Source organism: Dufourea novaeangliae, unplaced genomic scaffold (assembly GCF_001272555.1).
Source record: "Dufourea novaeangliae isolate 0120121106 unplaced genomic scaffold, ASM127255v1 scaffold199, whole genome shotgun sequence".
NCBI classification, from domain to species: domain Eukaryota; kingdom Metazoa; phylum Arthropoda; class Insecta; order Hymenoptera; family Halictidae; genus Dufourea; species Dufourea novaeangliae.
The window spans coordinates 1,658,624-1,681,005 of record NW_015374073.1 but is presented as its reverse complement, the minus strand read 5'-3'; the positions used below and the strand labels follow the sequence as shown (position 1 = coordinate 1,681,005).

At 35.7% G+C, this 22,382-nt stretch overlaps 4 protein-coding genes across 4 annotated transcripts; 2 read left to right on the top strand and 2 right to left on the bottom strand.

Moving 5' to 3' along the window:
• Positions 1-800: 800 nt before the first annotated feature.
• LOC107190452 (fizzy-related protein homolog) lies at positions 801-2,464 on the top strand. Its single transcript, XM_015579253.1, has one exon. It carries the CDS (start codon positions 974-976, stop codon positions 2,432-2,434), a length of 1,461 nt encoding a protein of 486 aa, XP_015434739.1. The 5' UTR covers positions 801-973; the 3' UTR covers positions 2,435-2,464.
• A 2,512-nt stretch (positions 2,465-4,976) lies between these two features.
• On the bottom strand, positions 4,977-7,376 carry LOC107190441 (nucleolar protein 58). The gene is made up of 4 exons (XM_015579239.1): positions 7,237-7,376; positions 6,983-7,059; positions 5,287-6,800; positions 4,977-5,186 (listed from the first exon to the last, which is right to left on the bottom strand). The coding sequence occupies exons 1-4, from the start codon at positions 7,279-7,281 to the stop codon at positions 5,041-5,043; spliced, it is 1,782 nt and encodes a 593-aa protein (XP_015434725.1). The 5' UTR covers positions 7,282-7,376; the 3' UTR covers positions 4,977-5,040.
• Positions 7,377-9,046: 1,670 nt separating this feature from the next.
• LOC107190450 (U1 small nuclear ribonucleoprotein C) lies at positions 9,047-10,046 on the top strand. The gene has a single exon (XM_015579250.1). It carries the CDS (start codon positions 9,202-9,204, stop codon positions 9,712-9,714), a length of 513 nt encoding a protein of 170 aa, XP_015434736.1. The 5' UTR covers positions 9,047-9,201; the 3' UTR covers positions 9,715-10,046.
• An 838-nt stretch (positions 10,047-10,884) lies between these two features.
• Positions 10,885-14,898, bottom strand: LOC107190432. The gene is made up of 5 exons (XM_015579230.1): positions 13,662-14,898; positions 13,131-13,339; positions 12,935-13,063; positions 11,830-12,855; positions 10,885-11,751 (listed from the first exon to the last, which is right to left on the bottom strand). Exons 1-5 carry the CDS (start codon positions 14,896-14,898, stop codon positions 10,885-10,887), a joined length of 3,468 nt encoding a protein of 1,155 aa, XP_015434716.1.
• Positions 14,899-22,382: the final 7,484 nt, after the last annotated feature.

The window sequence follows — 22,382 nt, the reverse complement described above, 5'->3', positions numbered from 1 at the left end:
TCTATTCTATACCTAATCGATGCTGGTAGAGGTCACTAAAATTACAGGCTTTGTAAGGTGTTGGTACTACAGTTTAGATGGGCCATCACTCCCATAAGATGGAAAGTGTATTCTTATACCTTGTCGGTGATACCACGGCTTAAAAAAAAATGCTAATGATTCAAACTAAAGAAAATGCCGCTTCTACTTGTGTAAACCATAGTTTGGGATTTTCTTTCCAAGACGATCATAATTTTAATAATATTGATGCTGTATTAGTATTGAAATCCTCTTGCTTTGATGCTTAGTTTTCGGAAAATCTTTCTTGTCGGTATTCTTCGCTATATACCTGAAGTATTTTGAATTGGAGATCTTTCAATCGGCAAAATACAAATTTTTTTCAGTTACATCACGGTGGGATCACCTATTTTGCAACAGAAATTTATTTTTGTTCAAATTTATTCTTGAAAACTTCCGGAAATTATTGAACATTTTTCAAACAATAATTAGCGTTTAATGACGTATTATAATGGATAGTTTTTACAATTTTTATAAGGTCTGGAGTCTTCGATAGTAACTAAGAGAATGTTATAAACAAGAACAGTGTAAGAAAAATTAAATGTTTCAAATTGTCCGCGACAACGTAAAAGAAGCGCCATACAGATTGTAGCGACGTCTACTGACTAGACGCTTCAATACTATTTCACGTAGACGTTTCCCCAACTGTTTTCCAAAGCCAACCCTTCGCACTAGCTTCGAAATGAACGTTTCGATTGGTGAATCACATTCGTTCTGTCTTAGTATTTCCGTATTGAAAATTTTCCAAGTTGACGTTGAATAACGACTAACTAGCCTAATTTGGTTGATTTTCCTTGTATACAAGGTTTTATCATGGATGTGACAATGGACATGCAATCTAAGTGATTTAACGAAAAAATACCCTTGTGAGGTGCATAATTATGTGACTAAACGTGAGAGATTGTAGCGTAAAAAAATGTTTCACCACGAATATGAGAAACGGCTGTTGAAGTCGAACATCGAAAGCCATATAGATAATCTGGCAGGTCCCGGACTCTACTCATCGGTATATTTTTCACCGACTAAAATGGTGAATAATAGTTTCGACCGATTTATACCAACGAGATCTGGCAATAATTGGCAAACAACATTTTCAATGATATCGGAAAACAATCGAAACGGCATAGTTACAAAAAAAGCTCGTGAGAATGGAGAAGGCAGTCGTGACGGTATTGCTTATTCCTGTCTTCTGAAAAATGAGTTACTTGGTGCTAGTATAGAAGATGTGAAAGGACAATGCGAAGAACGAAGAGTACTATCACCATTAATTACGAAAAACCTTTTCAAATATACTACACCAACGAAAGATCATACATTATTAGATCAAAGTTCACCTTATTCTTTGTCACCACTGAGTGCTAAAAGTCAAAAGCTATTAAGATCTCCCAGGAAAGCAACCAGAAAGATTTCAAGATTACCTTTTAAGGTGCTTGATGCACCAGAATTGCAAGATGACTTTTATTTGAATCTTGTCGACTGGTCATCTCAAAATGTTCTCAGTGTTGGCTTGGGTAGCTGTGTCTACTTATGGTCTGCGTGTACAAGTCAGGTGACCAGACTATGTGATCTCTCCAGTGATGGGAATAGCGTAACGTCAGTTGCTTGGAATGAAAGAGGAAATTTAGTTGCAATTGGCACACATCTGGGCTATATTCAAGTTTGGGATGTAGCTGTGAGTAAACAAGTAAGCAAGCTGCAAGGGCACAGTGCAAGAGTTGGAGCATTAGCTTGGAACGGTGAAGTTTTATCATCTGGTAGCAGAGATAGATTAATATTACAAAGAGATGTTAGAACTCCTTGTGTCGTCAGTGAACGGCGTTTAGGAGCTCATAGGCAAGAAGTTTGTGGACTCAAATGGTCTCCAGATAATCAATATTTGGCCTCTGGTGGTAATGACAATCGACTTTATGTATGGAACTTACATTCCCTTTCACCGATACAAACATACACAGAACATCTAGCAGCGGTTAAAGCTATTGCATGGTCCCCACATCATCATGGCCTGTTAGCCTCTGGTGGTGGTACAGCAGATAGATGTATTAGATTTTGGAACACATTAACTGGTCAACCAATGCAGTGCGTTGACACTGGTTCTCAAGTTTGTAATTTAGCTTGGAGTAAACATAGTTCAGAACTAGTCAGTACACATGGCTACTCTCAGAATCAAATTTTGGTTTGGAAGTATCCAAGTTTAACGCAAGTTGCAAAATTAACAGGACACTCATATAGGGTTTTGTATTTAGCAATGTCACCGGATGGTGAAGCTATTGTAACTGGTGCTGGTGATGAAACCTTGCGTTTTTGGAATGTGTTTAGTAAAGCACGCAGTCAGAAAGAAAATAAGTCTGTACTGAATCTCTTTACTAGTATTCGATAAATTTCTATGAAAGAACAATGGTTATATGTTAATATACATATACTTTATGTATAGTACACATGTGTGTACATGCGTGCGCGCTGCTCGTATGGCACACACACACGTGCGCACGCGCAGGCGCATATATACATAATATATATAAATTACAAAACTGCACGAGTATAGTATTTTAAAAAATTATAAAGTATACAACATATATAGCTATAATATTTACGAATAAGAACAAATTGGTGAAACTTGTAGATTAAGTTTATACATGCACAGCTTACATTTATAGAATCTTATGTGCAATAAGTTATTATTTGTAGAATTTAAATATGCCCTTATGAGGAAAACTAAAGACAATATTATTTTTATATATTTTTATACAGATATTTTTGTATACACTGTACTGAAATCTCTTAAAACTTGAAGACCTTTATTGAAACTTTATAGAAAGTCTGATTAATACTGTATGTCTTTCTTCTGTAAACTATATGTATTTCTTTTGTTTTATTTTGATTATGTAAAAGCTACTGATAGTACATTTATATTGTTTTCATCATAACAAAATTTGTCATATTTTGTTTGTTAGTAAATTTAGTGCACTGGGTATGTGTATAACATAGTGCTGTTCATAGATCATTTACGGCTTCCTTTGCTCTGTATCCAGTTACTATATACATATGTTCAATTTTAATGCAATATTGCACATAGTAGAGATTAGGCAATCGAGCAATGTGAAGTTTTTTGTTCATGAATAGCACTCGTAAAATTCCTTTCAAGGGCGTATTATTCTATTTCTGTAAGACTTTAAAACAATTAGTCGCCAGCTATTACAAGCTGATTAGATTGTAAAATGATTATACAAATCCTTAAAGACTATTTCTTTAACTCTTGCAAACATATTAAAATTGATTATATGTGACATTTATATGAAAGAAGATATTTCTTAAGAGTAAAAATACTCTCTTTCTTAAGTGATTTGTAATATTTTATGTTTTGCAATAAGCAAAGTGTACAAATAACTTGAATTATGACTTATAAAATGAATTCCTTTATTTATGTAGAAACGAAAATAATATATTCACATATTTACTTATACATTTTAAAAGAAATTGAAGCCGTAATTAATAAAAATAGGTACTATAAAAGTTCTAATGAACTAGAGTCTAAAATTTATATTGTATAATTCTTAAAAGTATGTATAAGCTATTTTCAAAAACTTTAAAAAAGTACGCTGAAACATGTAAAAGAAAATAAATACATTCTGAAATCAGATGATGTGATTTTTTATAAACAGACTATAAATTCTACAATATAATTGTATTATGTTCCATATAATGATACTTTAAACATTCATTACTCCATACAGTACCAGCCATTAATACCTTCTTTTTAAATATTGCTATGATAATTTTAGAACATACAAACATCATAATATTTAAATGGGAGATACAGATAGTTGCAATAAATATTCCACAAAAAGAAACAATAAGGGATTAAATATATCGTTAAAAACTGTATGTTTGAAGTAACTGTACTTAGTTGATAGAACTGTAAGTTAAATATACACAATGAAATGTATTATTCTTTTCTGTATCGTATTTTTAATACATTTAATGTCTTTTATGTCTTAATGAAGTTTATAGTATTTTGTCCATATTCATAACTCTGAAATCATTGATTTGTACATTTGATAATTTTTATAAAGTACAATATATAATAATCATTATAAAATAAATTAATTTCTAAACTTTCCAGATCATATAAGACAATTCTTACATCAAGTATTTGACACATACATAGTATTAATAAAACTGTACTGTTATATTGATATAATTAAACTGTTATTCCATTAATGCTAGAAACTATTTTTAAACATAGGCTATAAAATTCTGTGACTGACTTGAGTATGATGAAGTTCCACTGCAAATATCATAACACAAAATTTTAATACTAATTAACGTTCTTAATCTTCTGTTATTGTAAGCAATATAAAACTTTACTTTTATAAATGTTGCTTCTTGTAGGAAATTGAGTTCTCAATAAAAATAGCTAAACAAAATTATTACGAATATTTTTGTAATTATCATATTTAAGGTTTCATTATTCATTGTAATATATCGAAAATAAATCGTTTATACGGATTTTTTATTTCACTATATACATTTACCTTTGCCAAGAAAGGTTTGTGTAAAGATACATAATTGTTTCTTTTTCCTTATATTTATAATTTACAACAGTGTATATTTGTTCTATTTTATTTTCTTATTATATCCTGATTTTTATAAAATTCGTATTTTAATAATACATTTTGCAAGACATAGATACATAACTACCTATGAAAATATCTTACAACTTATGGCAACAAATTACTCATATGTAAAAAAAGTATTTCATGTTTTATAATTTCCAAAACAAATAAAAATGGTAGTTTAAATGTAATTTATGAATGTATGTACGAAGGACAATGTGTATTAAAAAAATATATATATTTATATATAATTTTTTCGAAAAAGATTTAATAATTAAAGTTTAACGAGTGTATATGCTTTCTCTATAGTAATAAATGAACCACAATTCATAAAATGTTATTTCTTTATAAACATATTAGTTATACAAATTTACTCATCTTGAGATTTTTTCTTTTTTTTCTTTTTCTTTTCGCTTGAGACTGTGTCGCTACTAAAAAGTGTAGTTTCTTCACTTTTTTCAACATCTTCATTTTCTACTTCTTGTTTAATTTTTTTCTTCTTTTTCTTTGTTTGTTCTGCAACAGAAAATCCATAATTTACAGTATTATCGTTTCACTTAATATTAATAATTGTACCTAAAATATATAATAAAGATTAGAAAAAAGCGAAACGAACCCTCTGTTACTTCAGATGCTTCATCAAATGTTTGAGAGACTTCTAATTGTTGGTCTTCCGTAACTGATGTAGAAGCTTCTTCGGATATTTCTACTTTAGCCTTCTTCTTTTTCTTCTTTGTTACTGGAGTAATTTCATCTTCTACTTTTATTTGAATTGCGTCTTGGTGAATCATTGATTCGTCTGCACTCTCAGTATTTTGTCTTTTCTTCTTTTTCTTGGGAACTTCTTCATCCTGTTTTGTCATGATTTCTTCAATTAGTGGTTTTTTATCTTCACTTAGTGGCTTTTTATCTTCAATTTCTGAATGTCGTCTTTTGATACTTGGAAGAGTTGTGTCGGCAGATGCAGGATACTGTAGATATTCACTTTTACTCTGATATTTCTCAAACTTTGCTTTCGCTTTACCTGTTCCACTGATTCTACGAAGATTTCCCTCTTCTAATATTCTCAAACGGGCTTCCAATTTAACTTTATGTTCAGCTCCAAGATCGAAATTACTGTCTTCTCCTAACGCATCTACCCTAGTTGCTAGTGCAGCTTTGGCTGCCAGCATTCTAGACATCTTCCCTTTGTTTTTAACCGAAGCTTGTCCAACAAGTTGTGCATGATAAATTAGACCATATTTTGGAGTATCTTTCTTCGTTTTTAATGCCCGGAAAAGAGCTTTCTCTGCACCAAGTATTTGTACAGTGGAGGCTGGATGTTTAGCAAGGTTGATTAATGAACCAGCATGTGAAATTAAGCGAGCTCCTACTAATTCTCCAACAAGAACTGTTAAGTTTGGGGCCATTGCCATCATTCTTGCTTTGAGATAATCATATAATTGTGATCTGTATTGAGAAATTTCAATAACTTGATCGCATAAATGTTGAATATTCAAAATATCATCATCAGAAATTTCAGTTCCCATAGATATCTCAGCAGCTTCTTTTACTTTTTCTTCTACATCTTCTGGTAATATATCAGATAAATCTGAATTTACTGTATTTTCTCTAGTTCCTATAATTTTTACTGTTTTCACAAATGCTACATTGTCCGTAACTATCTTTCCAAGTTCTGGAAAATGCCAACCATACCACTCGCGACAACGCATGACATAATTATTTAATTCTTTATCTAAATCATCCAATAAACAAACAGCTTGTACGATCATAGTGTCAATTTTATCGGGTGAAAATTTGAGCTTGTATCTAGATAGACTGTGTGCTAAACCTAATGCCATAGCTGTCATTTCTTTTTTTGGAAGACCAGCAAGTAAGCCATCTATTTGACTTCGAATACATCTCATTAATTCTTGTATAGCAGTATTACTAATGCAAGATAAACTCAGTTTATCTTTTATGGCATTTCCCAATTTAGCATCAGCAACAGCTAATTGTTCCTGAAGCTCAAAGCAATATTTCTTTAGGATCTTCTTTAACGATTTAGAAAGTTTACCTTCTACAGCAGCTGTAGTAGCTGCTAAAGCTTCTGTGGTATCAGCAAATTTTTCAAAATGTTTTAACTTAACTCTGAAATATATAATAACAAGTTAATTATACATATGTATACAGAGATATTGTATACATAAGTTTTTATTATTCGAATTATAAATTTATTTCTGCTAATTTTAATAAATCCACGGTTACATACTAAATTGTAATAACATAAATATTTTCTAAATAATTAGTATTAAAGACAATATTTTACTTACATTTTACTAGCAGTTTCCGGCGTTTCAAAGTCTTGAAAAAGGTTATCTACTTCCGCTAACTTATTTTCATCAAGTAACTGTAAGAAAAAATCATATTTGTCCTTAAGTTATAACTTAATTTACATTGTCTTTGCATTCCCAATTTCATTCGCAATACATATAGTAATTATACATTAATAAAAAATATCTCATATCTGAACACGTGTTACAACAATAAGGTTATACATCGTTTAATATTTTAAGAAGATATTGACCTTAAAAATAGCATATCCAGCTGGAGTTTCAAATAACACCAACATTTTGAACCACTTTTTAGTGTTAAATTAATTGAAAATTAATATTTTTCCGATTTTCGCATCTGTAATAATCTCACTTACAAGCTAAAGATTTTTTATGAAAGTGATTAAAAGTGATGAAATGTATGTTTAGTTTTTCGAAGCAACACAGCAGGCGCTAGTGAGAATGTGGTGTTGCGCATCTGTCCTGTACTGTACACCCACGAGCAAACTCGGCTTCCACTAGGGGAAAAAGTGGCGCAGAAGAAAAGTCTTCTACCACTTTTAACTCCCAAAATTAAATGGTAGGAGCACGGGCTGTTAACTCCCATTAGAATAGTGTGGTCAGTCATAAGCTACCGAGTCACATCACCAATGGTGCTAAAGTCGCATTTTTCGACACATGTACTTCTATGTAGTGCTATGTACTCGGTGGATAAAACACGTTTTGGCGGTGGAGGGAGTTCAAGCCAGGTATGTATTTTTTCCACAAGAAAGGACGACTTCATTTTAAAGGCTAAGAATAAGTATTATGTTTTATTTTTATATAACTTACATGCAAATGTATTTTTCCCTTCAATATTACTTATTTTTTAGATGAAATGGTGCAACCAGAAGATGGCACATCTCTGACTGCAGAAAGCCAGTTTGAGGAACTGGGTAAGTTTGTTTATATTATAGAATAAATCAATTTTTATGAAATTTATGTGTGCACATACTTATAGTCATTTTCACTTATTTTTCAGATATAAAGCAGTCATTTGATGTTAGCCATATGCATCCAGGGTCATCTATGACTGTAGAAAGCCAGTTTGAGGAAATGGGTAAGTTTGTTTATATTATAGAATAAATGAATTTTTGTGAAACTTATGTGTGCACATACTTATAGTCATTTTCACTTATTTTTCAGATATAAAGCAGTCATTTGATGAATGTGGCGTGCATGATTGTGTGTGCAAGATGGCTAGGGACTATTATGTAAAAAAGTATAGAAGAATGTAGTATGCATGTATCGTATGTATTGTTTGTGTTATACAGTATACAGTCCCTTATTTCCTAAATTATTTGAAACACGAGAGTTTTCTGGTATTTCAAATACTTTAGGAAATAACTGACTGTATACTGTATGTATGTAATGTAAAATTTTTAGCATGACAGTGAGTAACTGGTGACTACTATGTGGGATTGTGTATGGTAAATTTTTTATTATAATAAATTTGTTATTAGTTCGAAATTTTAAATCTGTATTACATTTATTACATAGTCTCTCTATATCATGTTAAATTTTGAGCGTGACAGTGAGTGACTGGCGGTTACTGTATGGGATCGTGTGTGATAAATTTGTTATAATAAATATAATGTTAGTTGTTTGCAGTTTTAAACATGTTTATTAAATTTATTACATAATATACGTATATTATGTAATAAATTTAATAAACACATTTAAAATTGCGAACACCTAATATCAAATTTATTACAACTCAAATTTATCATACACGATCTCATACAGTAACCGCCAGTCATTCACTGTCTCGTCTATTATAAATCGTTCCGAAATTCAAACGCGTCCCGGATATCCGGCACTCGTTTTAGTACCGGCCCTTATCACTAATGGCGCTGCAAATCGACCAAGAAAAACCTCTGAGTTGTACACCCGTGTCTGTCTCTTATGCCACTTTTTCCCCTAGCGGAAGCCTAGTTTGCTCGTCGATATATCCCCGTGACTGGGCAGTCAAATCGGACTCTTAAAATTTGTATGTAGTGTTTCCTATCTTGTTATAGTCAAAGGATCGAACACAAGAAGAGATGCACACAGCTTGAGGTTATTTGTTATTCTTTAAGTTACAAAAATTAAAATAATTTACGGACGGTTGTGCATCCTACTACAAGACGCTTGAATAAAATATTCTTAAAGCTCCTTGGTGAGTGATATCCAAGCGAGCAATGCCAAAGTATTATTGTGATTACTGTGACACGTACCTGACGCACGACTCACCGAGTGTACGCAAGACCCATTGTCAGGGTCGTAAACACAAGGACAATGTCAAGTATTTCTATCAGAAATGGATGGAAGAACAGGCACAAAATCTTATTGATGCAACGACAGCAGCATTCAAAGCAGGAAAAATTGCATCTAACCCATTTGCAGCAAATAAGGGAGCAGCAATACCACCACCACCAAATCTTGGACCCAGACCTGGAGTACCACCCCAGGGTCCACCAGGTATGATGCCACCTCCAGGAATGCATCCTGGAGGGCCAATGGGTCCAGGAGGCCCTATGATGATGGGACCTCATGGACCAATGCCTCCAATGATGGGTATGAGACCACCAATGATGGGCCCTATGGGACCCATGGGACCAATGATGGGTCCTATGGGACCTATGGGTCCAATGAGGCCACCTATGAATGGACCACCACCACCTATGGGAGGACCACAACCGATGAAGGCATAATGAAACTACATATTCCTCTTGACATTCTAATTTTCATACAAGTGAATTGTCGATCGTACGTATATTGAAGTTCGACATAGTGTGTGTACATATGGTTGTAATAGTTCAAACATACACTTTGAAGATGTTGAAAGATACGGCAAATTTTAAAATCTCTTAAGGGTTGAGTAAATTGAAACAAGATTAAATGTAACTTGTATATGAGTTTTGTACTGAATTTCATACAGTCTTCTCAATAAAAGATGTTTCTTATTGTTAGCAGAAACACCAGTACAACTATATCCTAAACATTAATTTATAAGTAATAAATGTTTCATTTCATTTGAAAAGAATTCTTTTGTATTTGTTTATTTACACAAAATAGACATAAAGGTATTTTATGTGTTATAAAACGTTTTTTTATAACACAAATGTCCTTTCAAATTATTAAATTATAGTTAACAAAAATATGTAATAATTGTTGCAATGCAAGATGGAAATATCAATATTACCTAGAAACCCATAAAAATTTGGTATAGTGTACATTTTTATGTATACTTAGAATATCGTATTATCTCTCATTATGTAGATAAACTTTCAAGTAAGCCTATTCAAAATTAAGCCATAATAATAATTTTCTAACTTGAGTACAATAATATAAGGGCGAGTAAGACTGACCAACTCATGTTCATAAATTTGAAAATATAAAAGAAATGTACAAAACAAAAATTAGACCTAATTTTTTCCCTAAAAGTTGTGTCTCCTCTAAGTCGAAGTCAACAGACCTTTCTTTTTAAAATAAAATTACATACATATATAGATAGTAATTGTATATTAGAGATGATTTGAAAGTACTTGAAGTCCAGACAGTGTTTGAGTCTAACGTATGATGTGTACAGTTGTTACATATAGAATTATCTTAATCTTGCTCATTCTTTTATTATTTTGCATATTCATTAGAAGTATTTCGGTTGTTGTTTCTCATAACTCGTACTGTAATTCTAAATTCTATGTATGATTTAGTACATAGTTTCAACGGCATTTCAAAATTTTTTTTCCTAATTTTCTATCCTGTCTTTGTACAAAGATTTTGTAAGTAAAATCAGAGTAAGTCTAAAATATCGAAGGTGTTAACAGAAATTTTCTTTAGAATTAAAGTATAGTAGGCATTTTGTTCGAAAAGAAAATGATTCATTTCAAATAATTACAGAATGAACTCACGTATTGCCGGTGCTCTTTTTCTAAATTTATTAGTCTTTGCAGCACATCTATGTGCTCTTGTTTAATGTTTCTGTCACTTATTCGTTTGTGTATTTCTTCCACAGCTTTGTTCATGTATGGCGAATTGAATTCAAGGGCTTCAGTTATTACCTTCTGTGCCTTATTTTCTATAGATACATCCACGTTAGTCATTTCATTTTCCTTAACTTGTGAATTATTTTCTACATGTGGTTTTGCCATTTTTGCCTTTTTCTTCTTTTTCTTTGTCGCAACATTTACTGCAAGATTGATTGTATTTTCTTGCTGTAAGTTGGTTGCTGTTATATTATTATTACTTTTCATTGTTCCTGTATCTTCCTGTGTGGTATGCTCAGAATTTTTCTTTTCTGTAGAAGGCACACACTTTAACTGGTCATTATTATTAAGCTGCTGTGATATTCTATACGAGCACGAAGGTTTCTCAAGAGATGGTGCGATTACATTAGATAAGACAACATCTTGTTGAACTTGTTCTACAGTCTCTTTCACTTTATCATTACTTGTATCTTCACTACATGGTATTTGTATAAGTGTTGTAGGATAAACAGGAGTGATTGCCGCGATAGTAACTTCTTCGATATTACATTCTTCGCTTACAACAGGTCCTGTATTAGATTTTCTAACATTATCATTGAGTTGAATATTACTAGTTGAAGACATTTCAGTTGACGTCACAATAGGCGTTTCCTCGCTTTGTTTCGAAGTAACTTTTGACAAAGTTGCAGTATCAATTAAATTAGTATTTCTCTGTAGCTGTACCGCTTTTGACTTACTATTACTTTGTAATTTGTTTACGAACTTCACGTACGGATAAGATTCCGATTGAGTTTTTTGTTTCTTAATTCTTTCTTCTCTGGTTTTCTTTTTTTTTGGTGCCTTGTAAAATTTTTGGAGAAAAGTAGTTAATTCTTCTTCTGTTAATGTACGAGGTATACAGATTTGATTGTATAGACAAATAATTCCCATGTAATTTTCCAAATCAATTTCCGCCGTTGGAGTTTGCATCTTGTTTCTATTTTTTCTTAGTCTTTTTATATGTGCTCGTATGTTTTGTACCAAATAGGATATCTTTGGCCTCATATGATAAATTTTTAGTAATTTAGTTCGTAGATTTAATATTTTTTCTGCAGTTTCATTTAACATAGCAGGATCACCATCGTGAATCCTTGACCTTTCTAACTTTTCTATCTGATCATAAATAGTGTAAGGGTCATGTCGGAGAGCATCCTGTTTCCATCTCCTAGACTCTGTATTCAAGAAGGTGACCAGTTTATTATAATTGCGTGGTAAATTTATGTGGAAGTTTAGATGCTTGTCTTCATTTTCCAGTTTCAGCCAAAAAATAAAAATTTCATATATGTGCATTGCAATACCAGATGTTGATCGAATTCTTATTAGTAACACTTTTTGTGAAATTCGAAATATCATTAATTCAAATTTAACTATTTCCATTAATGATTCAAAGAAAGGCGGAGCAATATTGTCTTTCAAGAAATATTCCACTCGACGTGCTACATCAAGTGAAAGTCTTCTTTTGATTTCTTCGCCGTCTGGTTTGTTTGTATGAAAAGTACCATATGAATATAAAACGGGGCAACCCTTTAGATTGTCTAGTCCTTGGTAAAATGTCACATTCTTAAGATGCTGATTTTTAGTTTTTGTTCTCTTAGTTAATGGTATAATGTCGGCACTTCCAATGTTCATGTTCATAGAGCCTACGTTTCTTGATTCATTCCTATAGTTCGATACATATACAGGCGTTGGAAAGTGTTGGGACCAACGGTATTCATGACAAGTAGAGAAATCGTGTCCGCGCTTGGTACAATTACAACAATAAAGCAGATCTGCAGGTTTCATAACTTCAGATAAATTTTCTGGGATGTTTATGTCAGTACTACGTGTCTGAAACAAGAAATAATTATGAAAGATTTCAACATTTTTATTACAACCATTTATATTTTCAAGTAAGAAATAACCTAACTGTTTGATGGAATTTTCTCCAGTGATCAGGACACTCTGTTGATTTGTGTCCTACAGCTCTGCACATTCCACAATACAATGTACGACAAGAATCACAAGTTTTTCTAAATGTACCTTGCTTTTTACCACACTGTAAAGGATTAAAATGTTATTATAGGATTATAATATAGTATATTTCTTATGAAATATATTCGAACCGTGAGGCACATTTTCTGAGGACATCGTGTTTCAGTGTGTCCTTGTGTACCGCACATGCGACAACGGAGAGGTTTATAAGGTTCTGAACAATTATACGATTGATGGCCTGCTTGGTTACAATTATTACACTTGACATTCCAAAAGCATTTTTGCCTTGACAGATTTGGCATCAGGTCTTCATCTAAAATAGCCCAAAGTCGTGGATCCTCTATAATTGATTCAGAGTATATAAAGTACTTAAATTTATATAATTTAAATCCAATAAAGCAATCTTATGGTCAGTCTTTACAAAAATGAATCTGGATTACCTTTTACCACACAGCATTATAATTAGTTATTCTTTTATATGCAGAGCACCAAATAATATACTTTAACAAATTCTGAACGCCTCAAATTATGAAGCATTTTTCAATTATTAGAATGACATATTTCTGCACATTCATCCTTTCAAGATTTTAACAAAATACTTGAGATGCCAACCATAAGGTCCCCTTATAAGGAACAATATAAAAAAATTTGTAAAAACTTACTTGACATTTTACTTTGTGCTTCCTGAACACTGAAATTTTCCTGACCTCTTGATTCATTATAAAACTTTTTAAGATTATCAGGCATAGGACGAAAGAAATATTCTTCCCATGAATCTGGATTAATTTTACCCTTGACCACATGTTGATCAGGATTTACTTCAGAACATATATTTTCAGTGTATGAGTGTTTTTTCTGTTTTGTAGCAACAGGAGCCTCATTATCATTTTCTCTTTGCCTTTTTCTACTTGAACTTGCTTGATTACAAGTTTCAAAATTAGTTACATCTTCCATGGAAGATATTAATTTTTGTTTATCTCTTTCATATACAATATTGCTATTGTTAATAGGTTCTAATGGCAATTGATACTCAGGTATGTTATTCTTTTCACTAGTAGATAATGATTTCTTAGTCTTTCTTACAGAAGAATTCTGATCTTCGTTATTAGATTCTATTGATTTGTTTTGCACCTGTTTACTGATTTCTTTTATTTCTTTTATGCTAGATAAACCCTTTTGAATGTCAGTGCAATTTAACACTATATCTTCTGTCGTATGATTTATTAGTCTATTGTCAATATGGGTAGCTTTTCCTATACATGTATGTAATGTTTTTTCATTCATTTTTGTCGAATTATTTTTACCCTCAATTCTAAATAAGCAGTCAGTATCCGTATCAGTATGACTACTTGATGTACTTGCACCTTCGTCAGAATCTTGTAAATTTATAACTGGTGGTTGTGGTTTTGGTGGAATTGGTACTTCTAAAATGGATCCTTCAGAATTACTTTCTGTATCTGATGATAATAAGGTTACCTCTTCTTCAAAATAATCACTTCTTTGTTGTTTTCCATTCCTTGTAATTGCATTGTACTTGGACTCTTCTTCGGTTTCACTTATAGAACTTATGCGTGCATCTGATTGTTGATTCTCTGCATCTTCTTCCTTACTTTTTCTCTCATTTTCCTTTTTTTTTAAACTCATCACCTTCTGTTCTTCTATTTCTTGTAAATGTTTTTGCAAATTCTTATACTTGTTTAAATATAATTCATTAATGAACAGTTTTGAAAATTCATACTTTTTAAGAATATTGACATGATTTTCGTCTACTTTTGAAGTACACATTTGTTCAATATTAAGACAAATCAATTGACGGGGGCAGCACTTTCCAATGATCATCAACGAGCCGCCATGCAACAGCCGATCAGCCATGAACGATGCATCGGTAATGGCTGGCATCATCACCGCAGATTCACACACCACGCGCCGATAGCTGCGTGTGGCGTGCGCGTCGCTCACCACGAGCCAATCGCGGCCCGCGGCGTGCGTGTCGCTTAGCGAACGCACCAATTGCAATCATCAACAGTGATACGTCACATCCGTCTTCCTTACAAGCTGGCGGAAACAAGTCTCACTCGCATCACTCTTGTTCGGATCGTGGTATCAACCGCATCGCGCACGACTCAACAGGTGTTTTCTTAGTGTGACTCTTGTGCACAACTCTTCACTGTTCGTATAAATCGTGAATACCGTGACGGACCACCCACTCGACAATCACAACTCACTACAACCCCGTAGCTCTAATCACCACCAGACCAGCTACGCAGAATTATCATCATCTGATCGGCCATTGTCGAACCACCTGCGACCGCGAGGTGATTTACGACCACCTCGTTGCACATATCATCGCAGTGGTTACTCATCCGCACGGTAAACACTCAAGTCTCATTTACACGTAGACTATCTTGCCATAGAACCACTCATAGTGTGGCCATTCAGTTCCTAATGAACAGTACTCTACATTTGACTTAATCAAACAGAATCACATGGCCTAACTCACACGATTTACTCAGTGTACGTCAACTCATTTTTATTGTATTCAAATTCTCAAGCCTGCTCAACCATTGTTTCCATAAATCTCAATTAAGTTGGTCACTAACTGTCAGATTCACCAGCCATAGGTTACACATTGATTCTTCATGTCAGAAATATTAAACTCATTGGTTCATTGTACACTTTGAATGCTGGCTCATTCATTGTTTTACCCACTATTGACTCAATAAAGTAATCACAAAGCCAACATGTGTACATTTATTTGCCACACTGCTGTCACCAGAAATTCGCTTCAATTCTGGCTCGTTCCCTGCAAATGCCACTCACATACAGTCCACTAAACTCCTACAATTAACAACTAGACACCGAGCATTACGCAACATTTTTGGTTTCGAACTATGAATCACTCTGTTGTCATCAACTCAAAAATGTTGACTTTCTGGTGACAGCAGTGTGGCAAATAAATGTACACATGTTGGCTTTGTGATTACTTTATTGAGTCAATAGTGGGTAGTAATCGAGAAATGAGTCAGTAGTATAGTCACTTACCGCTTCCAGATGCACTGCGGAAGTGACAAAGCACACAAATATGCACAACCACTCCTTTTGTTTTTTGGCGCCTCTTCCCTTCCAGGTCTTCATGGTTAGTGGACCAGCGTAATCCACGCAAGAGGTGAATAATGGTCGGGATGGTGTGACTCGCGTGGGTGGTAATTGACTCATTAACTGTTGTGCTCGTACGCCACGTTGCCGAGCACATTTGATGCAGCGGAGTATGTGCGATCAGACTGGAGCTCTACCACCAATGATCCAGTAGGATTGTCGTATGTGGTTCATTGTTGATTGAGTGCCACCATGTAATGTTCTCTGATGTGCATCTGCTATGATGAGTGAGGTGAATTTTGATTGCCGAGGCAGTATTGCTGGATGAATTGTCTCAAGTTCCAATTGTGAGCGTTCCAAACGCCCTCCAACACGAATGATGCCCTGAGTGTCTGTGTAGGCAGTCAATCGATTGAAAGGATGAGCTGGTGGTAGTTGATTTGACCCCATGAGCTTGAGTTCACTGGAAAAATACGCTGCTTGAGTTGCTTTGATCCAAAACACTCGTGAATGATCTGTTTCGTGTGGCGTGATCGGACTTGCGAGTGTTGATTGTGGCATTCTCTTAATGAGTTGAGCTACTCGAAAGCAAATTGCGGTTACTCTGAGCAGTCTGATGAGTGATGAAAATCTGTATATCATCTCCCAATGATATTCAGGGTGAGTTGTTGCCACAATGAATGACTGTCCATGGCGCTCTTCTAGATGAGTCTGTGATTCGTGATATATTGGCTGACTTGGCCAAGAGCTCTGGGTCCTAATGAGCCACTGTGGTCCTGTCCACCACAGTTGATACTTCTGGAGCTGGGAGATGCTAAGCCCTCTTGAAGCGCAATCGGCTGGATTTTCCTTTCCAGGAACAAATCTCCATACGCTGTTTGAAGATAAATCTTGAACGGTTGACACTCTGTTCCTGACAAAGTCTTTCCAGCGTGAAGGGTGTGATTTGATCCAGGTGAGCGTTACTGATGAATCTGTCCACAAAAAGGTCTGTGCTTCATTGAGTTCTAACGTATTCTGTACGTATTTCATGAGCTTAGTTACGAGCAGAGCTGCAGTGAGTTCAAGCCTAGGTATAGACATTCTCTTGAGTGGTGCTACTTTTGATTTTGCACAGATGAGCGTGGTCTTTTGTTGATCGCCTGGATTTTTTACCTTGATATAGACAGCAGCAGCCATTGCTAATTGTGATGCATCTGAGAACCCATGTAGTTCCACGACCGAGTTTTTTACTATGTGAATCCAGCGTGGAATAGAGAGTTCTGATACATGGGCAAGTTCTTGTCGGATTGAGTTCCACTTGGCCTTGATTTGAGCTGAGACTTGATCGTCCCATTTGAGTTTTTCTAGCCAGAGTTGTTGAAGCAATACCTTTGCTCGCAATATGAATGGTGACAAGAATCCGAGTGGATCGTAGAGTTGTGCTGTTTCCGACAAGATGATTCTCTTTGTGAGCTTGGAACTTGAGCATGGTGGCGTATGAGTAAGCTTGAACGTATCGGAATAAGGTATCCATGACAGGCCTAAGAGTTTTGTGCTGCTATCTTCGAATAAATACGCCTCCTTGATTGGAGACTGTTGAGCAGTGCGTTGAGTAAATTGGTTGCTGTTGCTGTGCCATTTCGCTAATGGAAACCCGCCCGCCATGCAGAGCTGGGTTACTTGTCGTGATATATCGATGAGCTCGCTGAGTTGATCGGAACCTCCAAAAATGTCATCGACATATCTACCCTTGGTGAGAGGTTCAATGGCGAGTGGGAAGTGATGACCTTCATCTTCGACTAATTGTAGTACTGTTCTAATTGCCAGAAACGGCGCTGATCTGGTTCCATACGTCACTGTAGTCAGTTGGTATGGGACCTCGTTGAGCTGATCATCGACCCACATGATTCTTTGCATATCCCAGTCGTCTTGATGAACTTTGATTTGACGATACATCTTGGTGATGTCTGTGGTGAATATGTACTTGTGTTGTCGAATCCACAGCAATACATCAAGGATGTCTCGTTGGTTTTTCGCACCTAGGTACTGGATGTCATTGATCGAAATCCCTGATGTTGTTGGGCTCGATCCGTTGAACACGACTCTTAACTTGCTATTGACTCGATCTTGTTTTATTACTCCATGATGAGGAAGGTAGTATGGAAATTGAGTTTGAGCTCGCACCTCTGACCGGTCTCCAGAGACCCTCAACCCTCCTGATGCCGAAGCATCATGTGCCAAGGTCACCTCGTTCAACCGATCGTTAGTAACAGGCTCAAATTGTTGTAAGGTTTCATCTTGTGTATGTGGGACACGTCTCATGTGACCCATTTCTTCATACTCCTTCATGAATGAGTTGTACAATAGTCTGTGTGAGTCGTCAGTATTGAGTCTTTTCATGAGTCGTCGTAAACATCGTCGTGCTGTGAGCTCCGAATCTCCTAAGATATTCGGTGAAGACTTGAGAGGAATTCGTACTGTGTATCTGCCACATTCGTCTCGTAAATGTGTTGATGTAAAATGATCTTCGCATGCCTGCTCTTCTGGGGTCAGTTGAGGCTCAGTAGCTGCATGTACTTCTTCCTGAACCCAGAACTTGGTGAGTAAATCGTGTAGCTCTTGGTGCGCTGATTCACTGGTGATGTGGTGAGTGTAGTGCAATGATGAGTGATTGTTTATGATTGGACCAAGAACTACCCAACCAAAGATTGTAAGTTGAGCCATGGGTGATGAGCTATCATGCTGTATCATGTCTGGTTTGATGATCTGTGCATAAGAATCTGCCCCGATGATGACGTCAATGGGCCTTGGAGTTAGGAAATGTGGATCGGCCAGCTGCAATGATGATAGATGTGGCCACTCTTGGTGTCCCACGTGGAATGACGGCAGTGTGTTCGTCAACTTGTTGAGAATGTGAGCATTGACACTAGCAGATTGTAAGGAATGGGTTGATTTGAGCTGAAGTGTGGTGACACCCCTTGTTTGAGTAGACTGTGATCCTCCTATTCCAATGATTGTTATTGATGAGTGCTGCCGAGTCAATGCACAAGTCTTGACAAGGTGATTTGAGACGAATGTGAGTTCTGATCCAGGATCTATGAGTAGTCGGACTGGGTGAGTGGTCAGTGATGTAATGAGTGTTGCTTGAGCGGTTGCGAGTAGGACTGTTGTGGTGTGCGGTGATATGTTCTGGCGAAATGGCACTTCATTGTTTCAATTGTGAGCTGGAGCTGGTCGATTTTGAGATGAGTCGCTCTTAGTTGTGCTAGACGTGGGCGGCTGTGGTTGAGTTGGTCTGTTGGAAGGTAGATGAATCATCGTGTGGTGCCGTGCACCACATGTTTTGCATGTTCTTGAGCTGGCACATGACGTTAAGTTGTGGTGCCCAAGGCAGTTGTAGCACAATCGTTGTTTCGTTACAACCTTGTTTGGGCAGGATACGATCTAATGCTGACCACCACAATGGTCACATGGATATTGGGTAGGTAGCGGTGCCCTTGAAGCCTGATGAGATGCTCTCGGTTGTTGAGTCAATGTTCGTGGCACTGATCTCGATGACCCAACAGATGATGAAGTGCCCCCGGTGGTCTGAACTACTTCGAGTGCCTTGGCACGCCCTTTAATGAATTCAATGAGCTGATCGAAGGTGAGAGGTTCCATGGATGAGCTGCGTTTCACCTCCCATGACTCGCAGTGACGCGTCCAGGCGCTTTAGGGTGAGGTGTTGAAGGACGTAATTCCATGAGTGGACTGGCACACTCATTGACTTGAGCGCGTCGATGATCTCCGTTATGTCAGTGACAAGTTGGTGCAAGTCGTGAGCTGTTCGTTTCACTTGGGATGTGTTGGAGCAGAGTCGGTCCACATGTGCCAGGATGAGCCTTTCCTTGTCATCGAATCGCTGCAAAATCTGATTCCATTCAGGATAGAATGCGTCACCTGACATGGACACCGATGAGATGATTTGGGCAGCTGCCCCTCTCATGCTGGTCTTGAGATAGTGCAGCTTCTCAATATTGGTAATTGACACGTCCTCAACAACTAGCGACTTGAATGAATCTCTGAAGGCAGGCCAATCCTGATAATCCCCATTAAACTGCAGGAGTTTGATTTCAGGCAACGTTGATCTGTGCCTCACTTGATCTGAGCTTGCTGGCCTGTCCTTGGTTGATCGGGCCTTGATCTGTGCCTTGGTGGTGTTGAGCTCGTGCGAGGCCTTGTGGTAAGCAGTGAGTGCCAGATCATAGATTTTTCCTGTAACGTACGGGTGATCAAAGAAGTTTCTTTTGCACGTTGCACCCAGCTGCTCGTGATCCGCTCTGAATTCCGCCCAAATCTCCTTGAGTAGTTCGATTTGGCTCTCCAGTTCGTCTATTGAGGTAGCCAGCTGATCCGTGCATCCCTGTTGTATTTGGTTGAGCATTGCCAACCGGGACAGTTGAGTTGAGATCTTGAACTCATTTGGCGCAGATTGCCTATGCGCGTTAAGCCTGGAGATTTTGGGCGAAATGCACCACCCTGATCTGTGTCGGTTGTCACAGTGAGCTGATCCATTGATCCGGTGAGCTGTTCAGTTTGTGAAGGTTGTGAGATGATCTTCTCTTCATGGCTGCCAGCGAGTTTGTCAGTGTTCTCTTTCTTAGTAGCAGACATTACGTTGGCTTGATTTGACACTTCAATGGTTGAATCAGATGAGCAGAACCAGTTGAATGTTCTTTTGATGAGTGTTCTTGATGAGTTGATCGTGGTGGTTGTATGGATGAGTGGTTCTTGTTGATGAGTTATTCTACTAATCAACAGTATGTGTTAGTGTGACGTTAAATGAGTCGTATAATGAAGCCAACTTGTACAACTAAATTCCACAGCTGACCAGAACATCCGGCTCGAAGGACCAAAAATTTGAGATTTGTCGCACATTTCTTCTTGAGTTCTTTTAACATTACTGTCAACATGACACTTTTTAGATTTTGTATGGGATTGAAGTATTGGTGCAATTGTTTCTGAACAAAAATTTGTGGATTTTATTTCCACTTTACTTGTTTTTTGTACTTCTGGTTTAATAAAAACATCTTGACTTATATTATGTGAACATAAATTATTACTAGTTTCTATTTTGTGACCTGTTGTTATTTCATTGATACCCCTTGAAGACTCAATATTTCTTTGAGGTTGTTGGAATGCACAGGGTATGTTTACATTACTCCTGTCATTTGCATCCAATGTTTCAGCTTGGTTTTTAGTGCAGATGGATGTAATATTAGATTTATCATCATTTTCAACTGACACTGGGTTATTCTTCTCACAAATTTTTTCATCATTTCTACAAGAATCATTTCTCGAAGAATTGTCATTAGATATTCTACTAGTATTTTCTCTTTTACATAATTCTTCGATGTTAATACTAGTTCCTAATTTAATGTTTGATTTTGTATCCACAATTTCTACCTCATCTGAGGCATAGTAAATCTTAGAATATAATTGAGACTGTAAATCGCAGTTATCTTCTTCATCCTCACTATTTTCAGCCTTATAATAATCTGTAACATTTAAATTAAACTATTAGGATTATTATTATGCAAATACACTAAAGGTTATATAAAATTGTGTTCTCACCTCGAAATACTCCGTGCTCCATGTTATTGAGTTATCTGACACACAAAACTAAAAAGAGTTCTAATGCTTCAACACATATTTTGAAGGTAATGGAAAGGAGGAAAATACTTGTTATGGTTTAAGAATAGGATTATAATATATTCTTACAGAAAACGACATGTGCTTACAACGTCTATATCAATCTATATGTATACCTAAATCCTGATTATTCTTCAATGAAGAATCTTCATATGTAAAATGTCTGTCTGGTGACATTCAATATAAACTTATTGGTATCTGGTGGAAAATAATGATTTACTGTGTTGCGTGGCCGTTTTATAAAGATTTTGTAATTGAGAATTTAGGCAGGGTTCGGGTCCCCGTGGAGCGCTGATACGCTCTTCTGGAGTTAACTTCAATAAATACTCGATAAATGAAATAAAACTCAGGAACTTGTATTTGAACTTATTAACAAAATTATAAAATGAACAATAAACTTAAATTAACAATAAATTAAAGTTATTTGTGCTTTTCTGCTATTTAGAAAAGTACGTCCGATCAGTTTGAGTACTCGATTAAGAAGCAGTCAAAATGGCAATAAAATCCTCGTTGAACAAAAAGAACGTGTACCTTCAGCTTTTAACAAAATACAATTATTTAACATCCAATTAGGAATTAATAAATAGTTTTACTTTAATCTTATTGGGTCTAAT